The sequence below is a fragment of the Petromyzon marinus genome, chromosome 43, assembly GCF_048934315.1.
Source record: "Petromyzon marinus isolate PM22_M1 ecotype Great Lakes invasive population chromosome 43, UKy_Petmar_22M1.pri1.0, whole genome shotgun sequence".
Taxonomy (NCBI): Eukaryota; Metazoa; Chordata; class Hyperoartia; order Petromyzontiformes; family Petromyzontidae; genus Petromyzon; species Petromyzon marinus.
Genome location: NC_133709.1, coordinates 1845258 through 1868311, shown reverse-complemented (window position 1 = coordinate 1868311; position 23054 = coordinate 1845258). Strand labels below are relative to the sequence as shown.

Sequence of the window (23054 nt, the reverse complement as noted above, 5' to 3'; positions counted from 1 at the left end):
TAAGAGATAATATGTTAAACCCGGCCGCTGAACGATATCACGGATGGTGGTGTTGTACACTTAATCGCATCGCTACGGTATGAAGTATTATAGTTAAAAAAATAAAAACCTCGCGGAGACCTCGGGGTGCGACCCGGAAGAGCTTGGCTCCGGCGGCAAGCGGCAAGACGCGCGGTTCAAGATGCCGCGAGGTGATGCCAGCTTCTCCACGTCCGCCTCGCCTTCTCGCTCATCCTCCTCCACCTCGTCGTCTCTCCCCGCCTCGCCTCTCACCTCCTCATCCACAATCTCCACCTCCTCCCCGCGGGGCTTCTGCACCCCCGCACCTTGCGGCCTAGCGCTCCGTACCGCGTTGTGCAGCCTCGGTCTCGCCTGGATTCTCCCCGGGGTTTAGTCTCCCCCCCCCCCACCGCCCTCATGTGTCGTGGCCCGGGCGGTGTCAGCAATTGTCGTGATATTTTTTGTTGTTGGGATAATTTGAGATATATTTTAATTGTAATTGTCGTTATGTGGTGTTGGTGATGATGATGATGGTGGTGGTGCTGTAGTTTTGTGTTGTTGAGATCTCTTGAGATGCATTTGTAACTGCATTTAGATGCTTCAAATACCAAAATTGTGCTTGCGGTGATGATTGTGCTTGCAGGTGGTGTGTTCCAGTAGTTGGAGGTGGTGTTGGTGTGGTGATGTTGGTATGGTGGTGGTATGATGGTTATGGTGAGGTGGATGGGGTGATGGTGATATGGTGGTGTTACGTCATTGGGGTGGTATGATGGTTATGGTGAGGTTATGAGGTGGATGTGTTGATGGTGATATGGTGTGGTGGTGTTGATGATGGAGTGGTGGCTTTGTGGTGACGGGATATGGGTTTTTGTATTTAGAGTGGCCGAGTACGCTCATGAGTGACTGATCAAGCATTGCAGTCGACTGTGGGATGGTCCCAGATGGTGGCCGTGGGTCATGGTATTTGTAACCCAGCAGGGGACATACCCCTCGTTCTATTTCTAATCCATAACCCCAATTCCATTCCCAACCCTAATTCCAAGCCCATATCCCGAGTATTAAACCTAAACCCCATAGCCACCCAGTCTCCTTACCTGCTGCTATTAATAAACCCTAACCATAACCTATTCTTAACCCTATTTCCCACCGTAACATTAGGCAATTTAGCAAACCCCACTGCACCATGAATAAAATACATTCAACTGAGAAATTACTGAAGTAAAGTCATGTATAGTCAAATTACTCATTTGAGGTGTGTAATTTAGATATGCGTTCTGCGAGACGAATATCATGAAAATATATTGAATTACATGTTTAAATATTGCCCATCTCTGCCGGCCAACCCTAACCATAATCATAATATAAACCCATTATACTCACCCCAACAATAATGTTGACTCAAAATCTTACTCGATTTCCTACACAAACCCTTAAACCAAGTGAATTTAACCGCCTATAATGCACTGGACAGTCTGAATGCAGTCGGCCATCTTCTCTCCCGAGTCCCAAGTGGCTTTTCGGGAAGAATCAATAGATCCTGGGTGATAACTTACGGTCTCACGTCGCACTTAATTCGGGCGTCACAGGAGCCCACTCGTCCACCCTGGGGGGTGGAGAGGGGGGTGCTGCTGCATTCTTGCTGAGTGTTAACGGGTTGAAGTCACGGCTTAACCGATGCACAATGAGCAGTTACGCAAATTATGCAACCTCGGTTAACGTTTAAAGACGAGCTGATTTTTTGCAACATTTGGTGTAATTTCGCTGGTAATTATGGTTCCAGACGATGTGGCCTATTCATGGAGTCAGTCGGCCATTGGTTTGACACGTACACAAATCTAAATGCATGTTCGCTGTCCGAGTGCGGATACAAAAAATCATTTTGTCTGAAATGAGCACGTTTGCCAACTTTGTGTTTAAAGAACATTTAAGGAGCATTTCTCCCTCAACAAGAAGAGTTGAATTACAATCCTGTTTGGTTGACATACCATGCCTCAAGTAGAAATCCAATTAATTATTTTACGAATAATTTCCCACATCTTTAAGGTGGCTGAAATGTCCGTGGGAAACATCGTGGAGCTGCTCAAGTGTAAAACAGACATTGATGGAAGGGTGAGAGGGAGAACCAAACCCGATCCATGGGGCCGCGCTCATGTCCGTGTGTTTGTTCTGTGTGAGCAGGAAGGAAAGGTGGCCATAAAGGCCGGGCCAAGCAATTCACCGACCCCGAGGAGCTCAAGAGACAGATGGAAGCAGATAAGCTCAATGTAAGCATTGTGGCAGCAGTTGCGCGCTCAGCTGTGAAACTAAACTCGTGTCCCAAGCGTCGGCATTGCCACTGCGGTTTCGAACACCACAGCTTGGATACGTAGGGCTGCTTGGATACATAGAGCTGCTTGGATACATAGGGCTGCTTGGATACGCAGGGCTGCTTGGATACGTAGGGCTGCTTGGATACGAAGGGCTGCTTGGATACGAAGGGCTGCTTGAATATTTAGGGCTGCTTGGATACGTAGAGCTGCTTGGATACGCAGGGCTGTTTGGATACGTAGGGCTGTTTGGATACGCAGGGCTGCTTGGATACGCAGGGCTGTTTGGATACGAAGGGCTGCTTGGATACGAAGGGCTGTTTGGATACGTAGAGCTGCTTGGATACGAAGGGCTGCTTGGATACGCAGGGCTGCTTGGATACGTAGAGCTGCTTGGATACGTAGAGCTGCTTGGATACACAGGGCTGCTTGGATACACAGGGCTGCTTGGATACGTAGGGCTGCTTGGATACACAGGGCTGCTTGGATATGAAGGGCTGCTTGGATACGAAGGGCTGCTTGGATACGAAGGGCTGCTTGGATACGTAGGGCTGCTTGGATACGAAGGGCTGCTTGGATACGTAGGGCTGCTTGGATACATAGAGCTGCTTGGATACGAAGGGCTGCTTGGATACGCAGGGCTGCTTGGATACGTAGAGCTGCTTGGATACGCAGGGCTGCTTGCATACGCAGGGCTGCTTGGATACGCAGGGCTGCTTGGATACGTAGGGCTGCTTGGATACGAAGGGCTGCTTGGATACGCAGGGCTGCTTGGATACGTAGAGCTGCTTGGATACACAGGGCTGCTTGGATACGTAGGGCTGCTTGGATATTTAGGGCTGCTTGGATATTTAGGGCTGCTGGGATACGAAGGGCTGCTTGGATACGAAGGGCTGCTTGGATATTTAGGGCTGCTGGGATACGAAGGGCTGCTTGGATACGAAGGGCTGCTTGGATACGAAGGGCTGCTTGGATACGCAGGACTCTTTGGGTACGTAGTGCTGCAGACAAGAGCCGCAAGCCATTCCCTGTACCCAGCTGCGTAATGGGGCAATTAAAACTTTAAGAAATGTCAACTCTGACATGATGTCTACCGAGTAGATGGTACAATGAGATGGGCTCATCAGATCGCGTGCAGGTGCTAGGTACAGCGTTGCATTTTTGGATCGAGGGAGATGGCAGTGGCTTGGAGGCGACCTTCATCCAGAAGTGAATTATCCAAAGCTGATGATTGATTCAAGGCTGATGATTGTGTGCGTGCAAACACGTGCGTGTCCTAGAGTTGCCACCTTTCCACTCTTGATCCTCCTTCTGAGGTAGCTGTGCTGGGAAATCTGTCTTTTGTTCAGTTGCCTAATAATAACACACCAGTCGAGACAATGCATTTGCACCTAGTTCTCCCTCCTGTCGTACTCTGAGATAGCCCTCTTCTTGATATGTTCTAAATTGTTCTATCTCAGAGGTGGCAACTCGAGCATGTCCCCATGTGCCTATGAACACACGTGTTTCCGTGTGTGTGCATGTGAACGCGCATGGCCATGTGGTGTCAAGTGTCGATGTGAACGTGTCCATGTGAACGCGTTTATATGTGTGTCTGAATGCGTGTATCCGCGTATATGTGTGTGAACGCGTGTATCCGCGTGTGTGTGTGTGAACGCGTGTATATGCGTGTGTGAACACATGTATCCACGTGTGTGTGAATGTGTGTATCTGCGCTTGTGTTAACACGTGTAATTGCATATGTGTGTGCGAACGCGTATGTCTGCGTGTTTGTATGTATAAACTCATGCATCCGTATGTGTTAACGCGTGTATCCGTATATGTGTGAACGAGTATATCTGCGTGTGTGTGAACGCGTGTATCCGCACTTGTGTTAACTCGTGTTAATTCGTGTATTCGCGTGTTTGTGTGTATGAACTTGTGTATCCGTATGTGTGAACGCGTGTATCTGTGCGTGTGTGTGAACGCGTTTCTGCGTGTGTGTGGACGCGTGTCTGCGTATGTGTGAACGCGTGTCTGCGTGTGTGTGTGTGTGAATGCGTGTGTGTGCGTACCCCTCACAGCCTCCCAGTGTGGACGGAGAGGACGGTGGGGGAGCGGCAGCGTCAGCAACGCAAGGATCCGACTCGGAATCTGAAAGCAGCGACGACGACTCGCTGGTCAGCAAACCCCTCACTCACCGTCCCCGCTCACCCCCCCCACTGACCCTCTTCATATTTACAATTTCAGATTTTCAAGTGCACATGTGTATGTGCGTACCCGCGTACGTACTTATGTCCGTGGGCACGTGTGTATGTGCGTGCGTGTGTATGTGCGCGCGTGTGCGTGCGCGCGCTTGTTCACAACAATAAGCAGGGCGGCTAAAATGCAGCAAGCTGACACAGTAGGAGGCACAGGTGGTACATCTGCCAGCCATCTATGTCATCCCTGGCCTGACACAAACGCCGTGGTAATGTCACTGCCAGTGGCATCTGGTGTTGTGTGGTGGTTAGTGCACTGCGCTACAAACCCGGCGACCCGAGTTCAATTCCCCCTCGTGACCAGTAACAGTGGCGGTACTTGGAGCCGGTCCTGGGCCTCTCCTAGGTCGACTCAACCTTGAAATGAGTACCTGATGCAGTGGGTAAACATGAGCACCGCGGAGATGTAGGCGGCCGAGCGTGGCACTGGCCACCTGCCCTCGCCCCCCCTCCCCGTACGCTTTGCCGCCCTTCATAAGTGCCCGCTAACAGTCTGTCAAAGTCCGCGCGGGGTGGGGGATCTTCATCTTCACGCGCGTGTTGTCCATTCACGTTCGCCAACAGCAAAAGCGTAAGGGCGTGGAGGGGCTCATCGACATAGAGAACCCCAACCGCGTGGCGCAGCGCAACAAGAAGGTGACGGACATGACGGTGGACGAGGCGGCGCCACGGGAGCTGTCGCGCCGTGAGAGGTGAGGGTCCCTGTGGACAGGTGAGGGTCCCTGTAGAGAGGTGAGGGTCCCTGTGGACAGGCGAGGGTCCCTGTGGACAGGCGAGGGTTACCGTGGCGACACGGCCGAGCGTCGGCGTGCTCTGGGCGCCCGACGTGGAGGTTTCGCGGTTCCGGCAGGCTAATTAGCGGCTCCATGTTTTGGCAGGTTGCCTCTTGGTTAATTCCGCGGAGTGAATGAATTGACCTTTAAAATGCTCGGCCAAGTCCGCGTCAATGGCAGGGGACGTCGGGGGTCCTGCGAGGTCACTTGACAAAGCCTGCAGGCCATTCTGTGCTGACGTTAAGGTCCAGGTTTACGAATTTAAAAAAATTACACCGCAAATGACTTGTTTTCGGTTGCCTCCTACTCCCACATCTCAGTGGGTACCCTCCTCTCAAGGCCTTGAGACGTGGGCTTTGTTTGGATGATCTAGTTGAATAATGGTAATAATTAGTATAGGGTTCTTTGAAAATAGGGTGTCATGTGAGAGCTAATCTGTTGTATTCATTTAAACTTGGATATGTGGGTTGTCCTCATGAACGAGTGCGACACCAGATGAGGTTCTACGGCAATACATTCCTTTGGGGGGGGAGTTTTAATGCCGAAATCTAGTGTTACCAGTGTAAACACCACCACCACCACCACCTCGTGTGCCGTGCCGGCCCTTCACAGGCGCTCGCCGACAGCACTTTCCCCAACAGTCTGTTTAGGCTGCACGGGGGGGAGGGGGTAATCTTTGTCTGCGTGCGCGTAGGGAGGAACTGGAGAAGCAGCAGGCGAAGGAGCGCTACATGAAGTTGCACCTGGCGGGGAAGACGGACCAGGCCCGCGCCGACCTCGCCCGGTTGGCGATCATCCGCAAGCAGCGCGAGGACGCGGCACGGAAACGCGACGAGGACAAGAAAGGTCCGGCCACCTCCTGTGGCTGCTCCCACCTCCTCCCCTCCTGCTCCCCCACTTCCTCCCCTCCTGACCCCCATGTACTCTCCCACCTCCTCCCCTCCTGACCCCCACGTACCCTCCCACCTCTCCCCCCACTTCCTCCCCTCCTGCTCCCCCACGTACTCTCCCACGTACCCTCCCACGTACTCTCCCACGTACCCTCCCACCTCTCCCCCCACCTCCTCCCCTCCTGCTCCCACCTCCTCCCCTCCTGCTCCCCCACGTACTACCGTTTCCCCCACCTACCCCCACCTTCTCCCCGAATATTTCTCCCATCCCCACCCCCCATCTCCTCCCTTCTCGTCAATCCCCACCTCTTCTTCTCTATCTCCCTCCACCACCTCCTCCACTCCGCTGCCATCTATTCCCAAAATCCCCCAAACTCTCACCAGGTCCAAACTCCCGCTGCCAGGCCCCTGACCCTCAACTGGCAACGAGATGGCGTCACCCCAGCACTCCGCAATCTCCCCACTCGTCCCAAATCTAATCTTGAATTAACTACAAGATCGCACCCGACATCTTCCACGTTTTTACGTTGCATCGTTTGCGTAAGAAAAGCGTGAACAGCCGATTCGTACGCGGCATGCATCCTGACCGTTAGATGCGATTGTAAACCGCTGCTCACACCATTTCGTTTGCGCTGTTTTCACTTCCCCCCCCCCCCGCCCGCAGTCAAGGATGCGCCTACGAAGGGAGGGAAGGCCTAGCAGTGAAGACTTCGTCTGGGAAGGGGTTGGGGGAACCGGGGGGCGGGGGGGGTGAGGGGGAGCGGAGGGAACGATGACGGCAGAGGGGGGGGCCTCCACACCAAGCGGAGCGACGGAGATGGAGCATGCGAGCTAGCGAACGAGCGAGGCGGCGTGTGTGTGTGTGCCAGTGTGTGTGTGTGCCAGTGTGTGTGTGCCAGTGTGTGTGTCACTGTGTGTGTCACTGTGTGTGTGTGCTACTGTGTGTGTGTGTGCTACTGTGTGTGTGTGCTACTGTGTGTGTGCCACTGTGTGTGTGCGTGTACCAGTGTGTGTGTGAGTGCCAGTGTGTGTGTGCCAGTGTGTGTGTGTGTGCCAGTGTGTGTGTGTGTGCCAGTGTGTGTGTGCCAGTGTGTGTGTGTGTGTCACTGTGTGTGTGTGCCAGTGTGTGTGTGTGTGCCAGTGTGTGTGTGCCAGTGTGTGTGTGTGTGCCAGTGTGTGTGTGTGTGCCACTGTGTGTGTGCGTGTACCAGTGTGTGTGTGTGTGTGTGCCACTGTGTGTGTGTGCCAGTGTGTGTGTGCCACTGTGTGTGTGTGTGCGTGCCACTGTGCGTGCGTGTGTCAGTGTGTGTGTGTGTCACTGTGTGTGCCACTGTGTGTGTGTGCGTGCCAGTGTGTGTGTGTGTGCCAGTGTGTGTGGGGAACGGTAGTGTAGCGGTTAGCGCGCTGCGCTATGAACCTGGCGACCCGGGTTCGATTCCCGCTCACGGCCAACACCAGTGACGATTATCTGAACCGGACGCGGGCCTCCCCTAGGTCGACTCAGCCTCAAATGAGTACCTGGTGCGGTGTGTAAACATTGCCACTAGGGAGACAAAGGCGGTCGGGCGTGGTGCTGGCCACCCACCCCCTCGTGTACCGTTCCGGCCTTCATAGGTGCTCGCTAACAGCACTTGCCCCTACAGTCTTAAAGCTATATGGGGGATCTTTATCTTTGTGTGTGCCTGCCGCTGTGTGTGTGCGTGCGAGTGAGCATAGTGCCTGTGAACATGTGAGAGGACGCTTATGCAAGTGTGAGCGAGTGATTGCGCGCGAGCAAGTGCAGAGCGTGGGGGTGTTGTTGAGCAAGTCTCTGTGAACAAGTGGGTGTGCAGGCGATTGTGCATGCTAATGTACAAAAAAGAACACGCGCTCGTGTGTAAGTCTGCGTGAGCGAGCGTGTGCGCATGGCGAGCGTGCGTGTACGAGCGAGCGTGCGTGTCTGAGCGAGCGTGCGTGTACCAGCGAGCGTGCGTGTCTGAGCGAGCGCGAGCGAGGGAGTGTGATCAGACGGGCACGCATCGGCACGCGTTTCGGATTCGGCGCGAGGGGGTCGCGAGGTCCGGAGAGACGACGCGGGTTGAATTGAATGATTTTTTTTGAGCGCGTGAGAGAATGGCGAAACCCCGAAGCGGGCTGGCCCCTGGCCACCGTGGCGCCGCAGGGTCAAGTCGCCATCTCGGGGGCAGTCATGTGACCGGTGCCGCCACTCACTCCCCCCCCCCCCGCTCTCCTCGGCACCTGCCGCACTGCTTGCGAGATTTTTTTTTTTTTGCCCAAAGCATTTGTTTTAAGTTAACAAAAAATATAAATAAAAGGAGAGCACGAAAGGCCGGCTTGGGAATTGTGAAGCGACGTAAAGGGCGCGTTAGGATCAAGTGGAATGCAGGAGGGTCGCCGCTGACGGTGTTGGCGATGGTTTTGGTTGCGAGCGGTTGTCACGTTCCTCCGCGATGCCCCCACCCCCCCCCTCCCCCGGGCGTGCCACGTATGTAACATGTCGTGTACGCACGGCTGATTCGGTGCGATCCTGGGCCCGGCACCGGGGTTGGGTGTGCATCGACAGTCCTGTAAATTTATCAAACTCAAAACAGCTGTCGCCTTTTTATGTTTTTTTTTTTATAACAACGCGCGTCCCTGGCAACAACAGCGGTGGCTGCGCCCTCCTCCTCCGCCAGCGCCGTGGCCCCCCCTTCCCCCGCGTGCTCCTGCCAGGGAGTGAGACCCCCCCCCTCCCCCCCCCCGGGTGGCGTGCCCACGCAAACCGGAAAGAACGCCTCGATTGGAAACACGCGAAACGGCCCCGGCGCCAGCGGTTCGGCGTGGCAGCGCGAGCGGTGGCGGCCGACGAGCCGAGCGATTCGTGAACCCGGTAGCTACGTGGACCCCCCTGCAGCCCCCCCCCCCCCCCAGGTTGCCGGCCTCCCCTCCCACCCATTCCCAGGGGGCAACCACCGCCACGTCGCGCGCCGTCCAGCGTTGTAAGCGACGACGTCTCCGTCGGCAGGCTCTGTGGGACGCGCGGTCAACATAGCCACCACCTCCTCCGGTGTCGGCGGTGGCGATGGTGAGCCGCACAAAGCTCGTGCCCGAGCTCGATTTCCAGTTAGCACAACACCCCGACACCACCTCCCCCGCCGCCGTACCCCGACTTAATTGTGCGTTCCAGTGGCGTCTAAAGCAAAGCGTAAAACTGTCCCAACAGCCGAGAGAATGATCGCACGCGATCATTCTCTCCCGAGTTTGGACGTTCCCTTGGTCAAGTGGTCAAAGCGGTTGTCGCGGCTTGCCTTGTTCATGCACTGCTGGGATTGGGGCTGCGTCGTGCGAGACGTAGGGGTTATTGGGTCACGCTCCGCCACAGCGGAGTCGAGCGCGGGTTGGTGAAGACGGCGGGGTGGGAGCATGGAATTACAGAGCAGCGGTGGCTTTTGCCGCACTTTCCCTCTGCCCCGCGTTTTGCTGCCCACCGCGTGACCAAGGGCTGCGGCGGTCCCCCCCGTGAGGTGTTCCGTGTCGGCGGGCCACCGTTTACCGACCGTGGCGAGTGCACGCCCGGTGTCTCCCGCACGCCGATGTTTACAGTTGGGGCGCGGAGAATAATTTCGCCACGGGTGGTTTTCTTATTTTTTGCAACTGGACTCGTGGCCTCTTTAAAACTCCGCGCTGTTCACGGCCAGCTGGCGACACCCGCTCTTTTCCACGCTTACCAATCTACTGTCTTTGTCGGGTGCGGCGGCGGATGGGGGTGCGGGGAAGCAGCAACGAAAATCAAGCAGTGGAATACTGGAAAACGTGGACTGGCGGTCGAGTATGAACACAGTTGACCCTGGTTGGTGGCCAGCGGGGTGGTGCTGCGTTCGGGTTTGACGAGGTCAGGGGTCAGGGAGTGGTGAGGTTGGAGTGGTGAGGTTGGGACGGTGAATTACGTATGCACCAACCCCCCCACCCCTCTCAGAGAGTGGAGGCCGCGCCACTCGCGCACTGCAGGCAGAGAAACGGGACGAATAAAATAACTTGCTTGCAGCTGCGTGTAGGGGTGTGTGTGTACGTGTGTGTGTGTGTGGGGAGCGGTGGTGTAGCGGTTAGCGCGCTGCGCTACGAACTCGACGACCCAAGTTCGATTCCCGTTCACGGCCAACACCCAGTGACGATTATCTGAATCGGTCCTGGGACTCCCCTAGGTCGACTCAGCCTCAAATGAGTACCTGGTGCGGTGTGTAAACATCGCCACTGGGGAGACAAAGGCGGTCGGGCGTGGTGCTCGTACCGTTCCGGCCTTTATAGGTGCTCGCTAACAGCACTTGCCCCTACAGTCTGTTAAGGCTATCCGGGGGATATTTGTCTTTGTGTGTAGGGCAGTGTTCACTCTATTAGAGGGGTCCATGTTTCACAAGCGTAGAGAAGGGAGGGCATGACCGTGGCCGAGAAGACCCAAAGATTCGTGCGGAGACAGACCAGGTAGCTTCCACACAGCGTTACGCAGCTGATGAAAATATAATGCCGCCCGACTGATTCGGAGTGAGACCTCTGCTGGAGCTGGTCGTAAGTACACTGCCAAGGAATGGGAAACTCACCACAACTGCTGCATCACCAACGGGGACCTGATGGGGTGGAGCGTTTGGTGGCACGAAATACCCAGGCAGGTGCTTAGTGTTGGTGAGGCTGATGGTAAGGCCCCATCTCTTTGAGTGGCACGCTCCAGGCTCAGCAGCAGCCTCCAACTGGCCACGTCGCTTTACTCCTATCAGTGAACTCCTCTGGCAGGCTGGGTCATGTAGCCCGCATGCCCAGCCACCGCATGCCCAAGCAGCTTCTGTTCGGCCGGATCGAGGGGGCTAAACGGGCGCGGCACGGGCTAAAGAAGAGATGGAGTGATGTGGTACCGGAGGACGTGGAGCTGAGTGGACTTGCCAATGACTGGTACCAGCGGTATCAAGATCGGCCTCTGTGGAGGAGGCTCGTGAAGGACGCTACTGGGCAGTTGGAGGCAGTCGCCCTTTAACAACAACGGAGGGCGGAGGAGCGACGCTCACAACAATGTGCTAAAGCACAGAAGGGGGCACAGGTGGTGCACCAGCCAGTCGTCTCAGTCGATCTGTGGCACCTGGGTCTGCCCCGTGACCTGCCCCGTGACCTGCCAGCGGGCGTTCGACACTTCACATGACCTCAAGGTGCACATGTCCTGGTACAAGCGTCGTGGTGACGTCACCGCCACTTAGTGGCGAATGTCGGTTGTTTGAATACAGTACGTGTTCGGAGAGCGGTGGTCAGAATACGAATATCGTGGAGGAATCCGATGAGCTATGAAGCTCTTGTCACGAAGCTCTTGTCTTGTCACGCGAAGCAACTCAAAACGTGGCGCTCGACGCAGTTTCATCCCGAAACTGGCAGGGAATCGGGGATTCCATCTGGCAGCGGATACATCGTGGCTGTTGGCGACACCGACTGACGCGTATCGACACGGTTTGAGACGGATTAAACAAAAATAATAATTCTGCGGCGACGTTCCGGGCAATGGCCCTTCACAACATGACAATCGGACAGCAGCAGCAGCCACTGTGGAGTTTTCTCCTCGCCGGTGACCTCCCATTGAGATTGAGCACCTGTCGCGGGGGACAGGGGTGGGTGGTGGTCCAGATATCTTGTGACCACCCCCCCGCCGCACCCCCCCCCCCCCCCCCCCACCAAATAAATGACCCCAAAATGTTTCCCCCTCTTTGCATATTAATTTCTGTTTTAAATTAACCTTATACCTATATATGTAACAAAAAAAGTTTTAGATAATTAAATGGGGCTCACAAGACATCTGGACCAACCTGCACCAAATCTCACCTCTCACCTCACCTTGACCATCACACGCTTGCAACTCATCCCAACTCTGATGACCCGAACCATTCCTTGCTCCGCGTCTAAAACTGCGTTGGCGGTGGTGCGTAATCACCAATAATTAATAATTATTTAAGAGAAAAAATTCGAAATCGTCGACACCACTGCCCCCCCCTTCTGAACAACGTGTCGGGCAACAGCCCTATGAAGCGATTCCGGATCAATCCCAGCCCGAATCGCAGTGAATCGCATCGCCTTTGGACAGCCGACTCAGCAACCATTAACATCAATTAGCATCAATGATGAAGGCTCCCCCCCTAGCCCCGCCCCCCCCCCCCAGCCCCTCTACCCCCACCCCCTTCCCACCACGCGAACCTTCCCCCCACCCCCCGTACCCACAGCCTCGCCGCCCCATTGGCCAGCACGTGCACGCGCACCAATTAGGGATCGCGTGCACGTGCACGGCTCCATCTCTCCTCCCTCCCCCAATTCATCCCCCCCCCACCTCCTCTCATCCAACCCCCTCTGCACCGCTTCACGTCGAATCGATTTACCGCCCGCACAAGGAAATTCGATTCTTGCCGCGTGCGGATTGTCGATGACACTGACCGCACGGGTGGCCCCGGGGCGGCGGGGAGGGGGGGTTAATGAGAAGATTATTTTGGGGTTTGTTTCGCAATCTCCATCGCTCGTGAATTATTCCTATAGCATAGCCACGGTGCTGATCGATTGCGATCGGTGAATCGATCAATAGGTGCATCCCTTACACCGCGTCTGCTGGAAACCCAGCACTCGCCAAACACGTGCTAACCGGCGTGGTGAAGTATGGTCAAGATTCTACCGCACCCCCACGCGCCACCACGACCGCCGCACGGCGTTGGGAAGATTCTCATCCAGCAGTGGATTAACAAAAACGGGGTTTGTGTACGTTTCATCTCCCCGCTCTCCTGCTGCCCCCCACCCACCAACCTCCATCTCCCCCCTCCACCAACCTCCATCCCCCACCCACCAACCTCCATCTCCCCCCTCCACCAACCTCCATCCCCCCCCACCAACCTCCATCTCCACCAACCTCCATCCCCCCCCACCAACCTCCATCTCCCCCCTCCACCAACCTCCATCCCCCCCCCACCAACCTCCATCCCCCCCCCACCAACCTCCATCTCCCCCCCCCCACCAACCTCCATCCCCCCCCCCCACCAACCTCCATCTCCCCGCCTCCTCCCCTTCGCTCAAGGCTGCGCATCGCCGCCGAGAGGACACGGAGGAGGAGGGAAAAGAGGGGAGGGGAGAGGAAAGGGAGAGAAGGGAGAGAGAGGAAAGGAAGAGAGAGGGGAGAGAGGGGAGAGAGACGGGGGAAGCAAAGTCCTTGCGCTGGTCGAGGCTACGGAACGGGGAAATTGACAGCAGCATCAACGACGTCGTCAGCCATCCTCGTCGCTGCCGTCTTCATCACCCGCCGTGGGGGGCCTTGGGGGAGAGGGGGGGCAGGGTGAGCGCGCGACGCTGCGGTGCTCGGATGTAGCGAAGGGCGCGACATGCAGAGGGAGGAGGCGCTCAGCGGTGAGACTCACGCACGCGCACCACCACCGTCACCACCGTCAGCGCCAGCCGTGCTCAATCCACTGCTGGATGAAGCCCCCCCTGCCCCCCCTCCCTCCTGCCGCCCCCCCTCCCCCCTGCCTCCCCCTGCCCCCCCCCCCCCCACGACGCCACCGCGGTCAACTCTTGCGATCTGGCGGCGATGCTGCACCGATCCATCCGCTAGCACCTGCAGACGAGCTGATTTCGTATACAGCACATCGCTATACACTCACATACATATACACACACATATAGATATACACACACATAGATATACACACACATAGATATACATATACACATATACAAAGACATATAGAGACACAGATATACACAGACAAAGATCCACACTCCCCCCCCCCCCCATAGGCCGATAGGGCACACGAGGGGGTGGGTGGCCAGCACCACGCTCGGCCGCCTTTGTCTCCCCAGCGGCGATGTTTGCTACACACCGAACCAGGTACTCATTGGAGACTGAGTCGACCGAGGGGAGGCCCAGGACCGGTTCAGATAATCGTCTCCGGTGTTGGCCGTGAGCAGGAATCGAACTTGGGGTCGCCGGGTTCATAGCGCAGCGCGCTAACCGATATACGCACATGCGTTCACACACACACACGTTCACACACACACACGTTCACACACACACACGTTCACACACACACACGTGCACACACACACACACGTGCACACACACACACGTGCACACACACACACGTGCACACACATACACGCACCCACACACACACGTGCACCCACACACATACACGCACCCACACACATGCACGCACCCACACACACACACGTGCACCCACACACACGTGCACCCACACACACACGTGCACCCACACACACACAAACGTGCACCCACACACACACAAACGTGCACACACACACAAACGTGCACACACACACGTGCACACACAAACGTGCACACACACACGTGCACACACACACACGTGCACACACACACACAAACGTGCACACACACACACGTGCACACGAGTACGCGCACACGCGGGCTCGTCAACACGCCGTGTGGTTTCGTAGCGCGATTGCGCGCCACAAAAACAACAGCTCCGTCTACTCCTCCACATTCACATCATCATCATCATCGTCGCCGTTCTCCACACATCATAATCATAATCATCCCAACCTCCCTATCAGGACCCTCCTTAGCATCATCATGCATCTCGTGTGCCCATCATTCCCCCTCTCCTGCCTCCATCCCATCATCATTATTCTTGTCATTTCCATCTTCATTATCATTACATATCCTCATCATGCATCTCAGGTGTATCATCATCAACATCACCCCCCTCTCATCCTACATCTCCTTGGTCGCTAGACTCGTGGAGGCCTCTCTATCGTCAATAATAACAATCGTCATCATCATCATCATCATCCCCCTCTCATCCACGCTCTTGTCGTCATCATCACCAACCCTGCTCCCCCACCATCATAAAATACATGAATTGGGTCTTTATTCACTCGACTCGAAATCCCTTGGATCTGGGCTCCAAAATGTGGGTTCTTTATTAATTATAGTTAAATTATTCACCTGCAATTTCCCTTGAGATGGAGCCTCGCGTGTGCAAGGGTGTTCAGGGTGTCCGATCGACACACACACATACACACAACAACAACAACCGCCGTTCACCACTAGGTGGCGATAAAGTCAACACGGCGCTTGTGCCAGGCTAGGTGTACCACCTTGACACCACGTGGAGTGTCGAAGGCTCGCTGGCAGGAGGTCACGCGACAGACCCAGCAGGTGCCGTGTGTTGCCTGACTGATACGACTGGCAGATGCACCGCCTGTGCTCCCCACTGTGCCAACTCGCTGCGTGTTTACCCTCCCTGCGCTCCGCTCGTTGTTGTGAGCGTCGCTCCTCCGCCCTCCGTTGTTGAATGGAGGGCGACTGCCTCCAACTGCCCAGTAGCGTCCTTCACGAGCCTCCTCCACAGAGGCCGATCTTGACACCGCTGGTACCAGTCATCGGCAAGTCCACTCAGCTGCACGTGCTTCTCTGTACACACATGCACTACACGCACACACCTAAACATTCACATACAATGCAAACATGTAAATGACACGTGTACAAACATCTTCAAACCCTAGCCTACATCATGCACTGGCTCCTGACAATTGTAAATGCTGTGCGAGCGTGGTTTTGATTAAATATTTAGCCGACTACAAAACAACAGATTATAATCCACGGCGGGGTTCCCTTGATCTGCAATCGGAGACCGTTTGAACTGATCGAGTCAACATTATCCAACAGAGAAGAGGGGGGGGTCCTTACCTATAAATATCTGGCAGTTCACCAGCATTGGTTTAAAACAAATCTTGACCGCTGATGAGACACTACATGTCGAAACCAGTCCTTACCTATTAACATCTGGCAGTTCACCAGCATTGGATCAAAACAAGTCCGACTGCTGATGAGACACTGCATGTCGAAACTAATCCTTACCTATTAACATCTGACAGTTTATCGCCATTAGTTAAAAGCACGGCTGAGTCTGCTGATGCGATACTGAATGTCGAAACCGCTTCAGGCGTTTGTTGCGTTAACCGAATGTTAGGCAGTGTGGCTAATGGGATGTGTAAACAAAAACAGAGCTGCATGCTCGTGTATGAAGAGATCGGTATGGGTAGGAGGCGTAATGTCTGCTTGCTTAGCCTGTGTTTCGTTCGATAAAGAATGTCACATGAGCAGACGGGATATCACCGTCTACAATACCCTGGGTTGGGGAGGCCTCCATCCAGCAGTGGGTAGATTGTGGCGAGGATGTTGTTGATGATGACGGCGACCCACATTGGGCTGCTACGAAGGAGTTCGGTCACTGTCGTGAATGAGTGTGCGACGCTGTGGGAGCGGCTCAGAAGGGCGAGCGTGAGATTGAGTCTCCTGGTCAGCTGTGAAAAAGAGCTTTAGAGCTAATCGGATTCCTCCAGTATGAATACAGATTCTGAGAAACATGCGGGGCGGGAGAGAGATAGATCAAAGTGGGGGAGCAGTGGACCTGTCTCCTCCCCCCATTAGGAGGTCCTTGTCAGTGGTCCTAAATAAAATCATCATCACGATCCCCATCATCCATTGCCCCATCCGTCCATCAGTTTATTGGGCTATTTGCGCATATTCGGGTGTTTACTCTCCTCTCACCACCCATTTCCCCCGCTCGTTCTCTCTCATCTCTCTCCCCTCGATTCCCCGCTCATCTCTCTCCCTTCTCCTCCCCTCTCACCAACCACCCTCCCTCCCGTTCTATCTCAACTCTCTCCCCTCCTCCCTGTAATCTCTCTCTGTTCTCTCACCTCAGATTCTCTCTCCTCTATCCCCCGTCTCATCAACTCTCCCCCCCTCCTCCTCTCTTCGTCCCCTGGATCTCCCTTTCCTCTTCCCGTCAATCGCACGACGCTTCGCTTCCGACCGTTGTCTTTTTTTTCCTCTCTCCAAAACTCATCGAACACACGGCTCAGGTACACACAGAGGGCATTGCACGCGACTTGACACCTGCAGCAGCAGCAGCAGCAGCATAGACACGAGGCCAAGCACAACGAATATTACCGACGTCTTTTTTTTAATTTTCAACCCGTCTATGTGTTTTCACCGTTTTGTTGTTTTTATTTTGCCCCTAAACCCCCGGAACGTTCGTGATGTCAGCTTGTTATTCTCTTGCACGTTTATTTACTTGCACTGTGTTTATGCTGCACCGGAGTTATGTGCCAGACTGCGGTGCCCCTGTTTGTATCTCCTCCACGCTGCAGCGCCAAACACAAGGACGCGTGCGAGGTCCGTGACTCCGCTTAGCACGGTTGGCTAAGTACGGCGCGAAAGAAGTTCAACGTAACAAAATACATGATGCAGGTGATGGTGGTGGTGATGTCGATGGTTAGGCCATCTGGAACGCTCTTTCTTCTGGCATTAGGAAGCCATTGGACCTATGCACTTTTAGATCATCTCGATGGACAAACTCATTTCTTTGGAACAGCTTTTTGAGTTTAGTTTGTTGTCCTACCTCCGCACCTCCAATTAGCGCGGGTGGCTACGTACGGCGCGAAAGAAGTCCAACATAAATACAACGCGGTAATTGAAGTACATTTTGGACAACCCCACAACCGCGAGAGGACGGGGCCAGGCAAGTGGAGCTTGAGGTTCAGCCCATATTGCCACCGTGGCCACCACCCAAGTCAGACGATGGCCCACGAACCGAACTCCCGGCCCCGAGAGATTCATTCCCGGTGGCATCGCGACCGCTCGCAAACTCTGCCTCGTCTTCCCCGACGCCGTTGAACGGATCGGAGAGTAAATCCGCGACGTGTAGAGCACACTGGCGGTGTGCTGAAGTGGTAGCTAACTGCAGCGTTTTGTTTACGTGACGAACCCTTACTGATTGTGCTCTGTCGGGTGGTGATGGGTAAACGACACGTTTATTATTTCCGCCATCTAACCCAAAACAACCGTTATCATGAATGATTTTGGTCGCGAAAGTTTACCACTCCTCCTGCACCCTCTGCTCATCTCCACTCTCGCCTCCCTTCCATTCTCTCTCCTCTCTCGCCTCTCTCTCTCATCTTCTCGACCGCACGCGCTCTCTCTGGAATGCCACGCATTTCCTAGCGCAATCTGGCGTCTGAGACGAAATCACGAGTGCACGAGGGAGCACGGGGGGACGCGAGTACACGGGGTACACGGGGGGAGCACGGGGGGACACGAGTATATGGGGGACACAGGGGGACATGTGGACACGGGGGACACGGGTACACGAGGGACACAGAGGGGCACAGAGGGACACAGAGGGACACAGAGGGACACAGGGGACATGTGGACACGGGGGACACGGGGGGACACGGGGGACACAGGGGGACACAGGGGGACACAGGGGGACACAGGGACACGGGGGGACACGATGGACATGGGGACACCGGGGACATGGGGGGACACGGGGGACATGGGGCACCGGGGACATGGGGGGACACGGGGGACATGGGGACACGGGGACACGGGGGACACGGGGGACATGGGGACACGGGGGACACGGGGGACATGGGGACACGGGGGACACGGGGACATGGGGGGACACGGGGGACACGGGGGACACGGGGGACACGGGGACACGGGGGACACGGGGGGCACGGGGGACACGGGGGACACGGGGGACACGGGTACACGGGGGACACGGGTGGACACAGGGGGCACGGGGGACACGGGCACACGAGGGACACGAATACACGGGGGACACGGGTGGACACGGGGGACACGAATACACAGGGGGACACGAGTACACCGCACGCTGAGAATGTGCCGCATGGGATGGCGAGCCGAGTGTGTTCCGAGTTTATTCTCTGTATGTTCGCTGATGGGCGGCAGGGTGCGTGTCCGTTGTTCTGTGCTAAGGTTCTGTGTTTTGATAGAATATTTTTTAGAGGGAGTCCATCTGGATGATGATGGGAGAAGAGAAGGAACAGATGAGGAGGATTGGGGGGGGGGGGGGTGACGATTATGACAACGAGGTGGATCAAGTGGTGCTGTAGGATGACGTTGGCTGAGATAACATCGGAGATGATGATGTTAAGGCGCGTGCAGTGAATCGTCCCGGCGGTTTTAACGAAGACGGCGATGCCTCCTGTTGATAATGGTTCATCGTCACGACGAGGATGATGTCTGCGTGACCTATATTTGCGTCTCGATGCTGTCAGCCCCCCCCCACCCCCCTACTCCTTTGTCCCGCATCGGATCTTGGAGCCGCGGGGCGCGCGCGTGGTGGTGGCGGTGGGGCCCATCAAAGGCAGCCAAAGAAAATCTGATTTCAATTGCTGTCGCTTCCGCCGAGAAGGAGGGCAACATTGAATAAATAAGTCCATCCCTCCCGCTCCCTCCTTCCCGCTACCCTCCCTCCCTCCTCGTACTTCCTCCCCCTCTCCTCCTCCCCCTCTCCTCCTCTCTCTTCCATCTCCCACCGCTTCCCTCCCCACCTCCCACCATCTCTCCTTACTTTCCCTCCCACGTTTCTCTCTCTCTCCGTCCATCTGTGCTTCCTCCCCCCCTCTATCGCTCCCTTCGTCTCTTCCTCTCTCCAGCTCCCTCTATTCCCCCCCATCTCTCCGGCGTCTCCCCCCCCCCCTCTCTCTCTTAAAACAGACTTCGCTCTTTTTTAATCTTTTTTTACCATCAGAGGAAACAAGAAGATGCTCGGTGTAGTCGGCACTTTGCTTCGTTCATCATTTCGGTTTTTTTGTTTTTTCAATGCTTTGCTTTATGTGCCCCCCCCCCCCCTCCGATTCCTCATTTTCCCTTCATTAAAAAAACATCGTCTCTCCCTCTCTTCACGTCTCTCTTCCTCCTCCTCCTCTGTTCGCCCTCTCGGTCTCCGCATCGGCACTCCATCGCCCATCGTTCACTTTCCCCGTGTCTCTCCCTCTCTCCCCCTCTCTCTCCCCACACTCTCCCTCTCTCCCCACACTCTCCCCCACACTCTCCCCACACTCTCCCCACACTCTCCCCACACTCTCCCACACTCTCCCTCTCTCCCCCACACTCTCCCTCTCTCTCCCCACACTCTCCCCACACTCTCCCCACACTCTCCCCACACTCTCCCCACACTCTCCCTCACTCCCCACACTCTCCCCACACTCTCCCCACACTCTCCCACACTCTCCCCACACTCTCCCCACACTCTCTCTCCCTCTTTTTCTCCCCACACTCTCCCCACTCTCTCTCCCTCTCTCTCTCCCCACACTCTCCCCACACTCTCCCCACACTCTCTCCCCACACTTTCCCTCTCCCCACACTCTCTCCCCACACTCTCTACCCACACTCTCTCCCCACACTCTCTCCCCACACTCTCCCCACACTCGCTCCCCACACTCGCTCCCCACACTCTCTCCCCACACTCTCTCCCCACACTCTCTCCCCACACTCTCTCCCCACACACTCTCTCCCTACACTCTCTCCCCACACTCTCTCCCCACTCTCTCCCCACACTCTCTCCCCACACTCTCTCCCCACACTCTCTCCCCACACTCTCTCCCTACACTCTCTCCCCACACTCTCTCCCCACACTCTCCCTCTCCCCACACTCTCTCCCCACACTCTCTCCCCACACTCGCTCCCCACACTCGCTCCCCACACTCGCTCCCCACACTCTCTCCCCACTCTCTCCCCGCACTCTCCCTCTCTCCCCACACTCTCTCCCCACACTCTCCCCACACTCTCTCCCCACCCTCTCTCCCCACCCTCTCTCCCCACCCTCTCTCCCCACACTCTCTCCCCACACTCTCTCCCCACACTCTCTCCCCACCCTCTCTCCCCCACCCTCTCTCCGCACTCTCCCCGCACTCTCCCTCTCTCCCCCACACTCTCCCCACACTCTCTCCCCACACTCTCTCCCCACACTCTCTCCCCGAACTCTCCCCGCACTCTCTCCCCACACTCTCTCCCCACTCTCTGCCAACACTCTCTGCCCACACTCTCTCCCCACCCTCTCTCCCCACCCTCTCTCCCCACCCTCTCTCCCCACCCTCTCTCCCCACACTCTCTCCCCACACTCTCTCCCCCACACTCTCCCCACACTCGCTCCCCACACTCGCTCCCCACACTCTCTCCCCACACTCTCTCCCCACACTCTCTCCCCACACTCTCTCCCCACACTCTCTCCCTACACTCTCTCCCCCACTCTCTCCCCCACCTCTCTCCCCACACTCTCTCCCCACACTCTCTCCCCACACTCTCTCCCCACACTCTCTCCCTACACTCTCTCCCCACACTCTCTCCCCACTCTCTCCCACACTCTCCCTCTCCCCACACTCTCTCCCCACACTCTCTCCCCACACTCGCTCCCCACCCTCTCTCTCCCCACCCTCTCTCCGCACTCTCCCCGCACTCTCCCTCTCTCCCCACACTCTCCCCACACTCTCTCCCACACTCTCTCCCCCACACTCTCTTCCCGAACTCTCCCCGCACTCTCTCCCCACACTCTCTCCCCACTCTCTGCCAACACTCTCTGCCCACACTCTCTCCCTACCCTCTCTCCCCACCCTCTCTCCCCACCCTCTCTCCCCACACTCTCTCCCACACTCTCTCCCCACCACTCTCCCTCTCCCCACACTCTCTCCCCACACTCTCTACCCACACTCTCTCCCCACACTCTCTCCCCACACTCTCCCCACACTCGCTCCCCACACTCGCTCCCCACACTTTCTCCCCCACACTCTCTCCCCACACTCTCTCCCCACACTCTCTCCCCACACTCTCTCCCCACACTCTCTCCCCACACTCTCCCTCTCCCCACACTCTCTCCCCACACTCGCTCCCCACACTCGCTCCCCACACTCTCTCCCCAGACTCTCTCCCCACTCTCTCCCCGCACTCTCCCTCTCTCCCCACACTCTCTCTCCCCACACTCTCCCCACACTCTCTCCCCCACCCTCTCTCCCCACCCTCTCTCCCCACACTCTCTCCCCACACTCTCTCCCCACCCTCTCTCTCCACCCTCTCTCCGCACTCTCCCCGCACTCTCCCTCTCTCCCCACACTCTCCCCACACTCTCTCCCCACACTCTCTTCCCCACCTCTCTCCCGAACTCTCCCCGCACTCTCTCCCCACACTCTCTCCCCACTCTCTGCCAACACTCTCTGCCCACACTCTCTCCCCATCCTCTCTCCCCACCCTCTCTCCCCACCCTCTCTCCCCACCCTCTCTCCCCACACTCTCTCCCCACACTCTCTCCCCACACTCTCTCCCCACACTCTCTCCCCACCCTCTCTCCCCACCCTCTCTCACCACCCTCTCTCCCCACACTCTCTCCCCACACACTCTCCCCACACTCTCTCCCCACACTCTCTCCCCACACTCTCCCCCCACAATCTCTCCCCACACTCTCTCCCACACCACTCTCTCCCCACACACTCTCTCCCCACACACTCTCTCCCCACACACTCTCTCCCCACACACTCTCTCCCCACACACTCTCTCCCCACACACTCTCCCCGCACCACCACTCACGCCCTCACCTTCAACCTCGCGTCTCTAGTGACCATCACGGTTCCTGCAACTTCGGGGTGCTTGAACAAAACAAGATGTTAACGCTCATGTTGGACGATCGTTTTGAATGGGAAAGAGAACCGAGGGTAATAATACTAATAATGCGCCGCGTCACGATAACAAGTGTAATGTTAATGGTTTCAAAAAGTGAAAGAGTCCTCCACTTGTTCGTCATCGTTGTCAACACGTGGCCTGGAATCTTCACCAGGTGGTCTACAGAGCCCGGAGTCAGCAGCACATGGCTCGTGGCGTCGTTACAAACTCTTGTTAGTGTGCACGTGTTTTGTTGTTGTTGTTGTTGAAGCAGCCTGTATAGTGGCGAGTGTATGTTTCTTTAACCGGGTGAGACCAAGGGGATGTGAGTCTTCGTTTGCAAGAGGTGGGCGGGC

General features: G+C 56.2%; 2 protein-coding genes across 3 annotated transcripts in view; both read left to right on the top strand.

Annotated features, from left to right (window-relative positions):
• The first annotated feature begins 36 nt into the window (after positions 1-36).
• PDAP1 (PDGFA associated protein 1) lies at positions 37-10232 on the top strand. Of its 2 annotated transcripts, none has more exons than XM_032970512.2 (6): positions 37-191; positions 2179-2264; positions 4370-4465; positions 5111-5238; positions 6014-6165; positions 6874-10232. In XM_032970512.2, the coding sequence occupies exons 1-6, from the start codon at positions 182-184 to the stop codon at positions 6906-6908; spliced, it is 507 nt and encodes a 168-aa protein (XP_032826403.1). In that variant the 5' UTR covers positions 37-181; the 3' UTR covers positions 6909-10232. The 2 variants fall into 2 exon arrangements, with proteins under 2 accessions (XP_032826403.1, XP_032826401.1); XM_032970510.2 differs by lacking the exon at positions 37-191 and adding an exon at positions 879-960.
• A 3064-nt stretch (positions 10233-13296) lies between these two features.
• The window catches only part of LOC116951404 (cytohesin-3-like), a 51017-nt gene continuing 41259 nt past the window's right edge, over positions 13297-23054 (top strand). Inside the window, exon 1 of the mRNA XM_032969955.2 lies at positions 13297-13598. Coding sequence (XP_032825846.1) covers positions 13574-13598 — 25 coding nt within the window. The 5' untranslated portion in view covers positions 13297-13573. The remainder of the gene's footprint in view (positions 13599-23054) is intronic.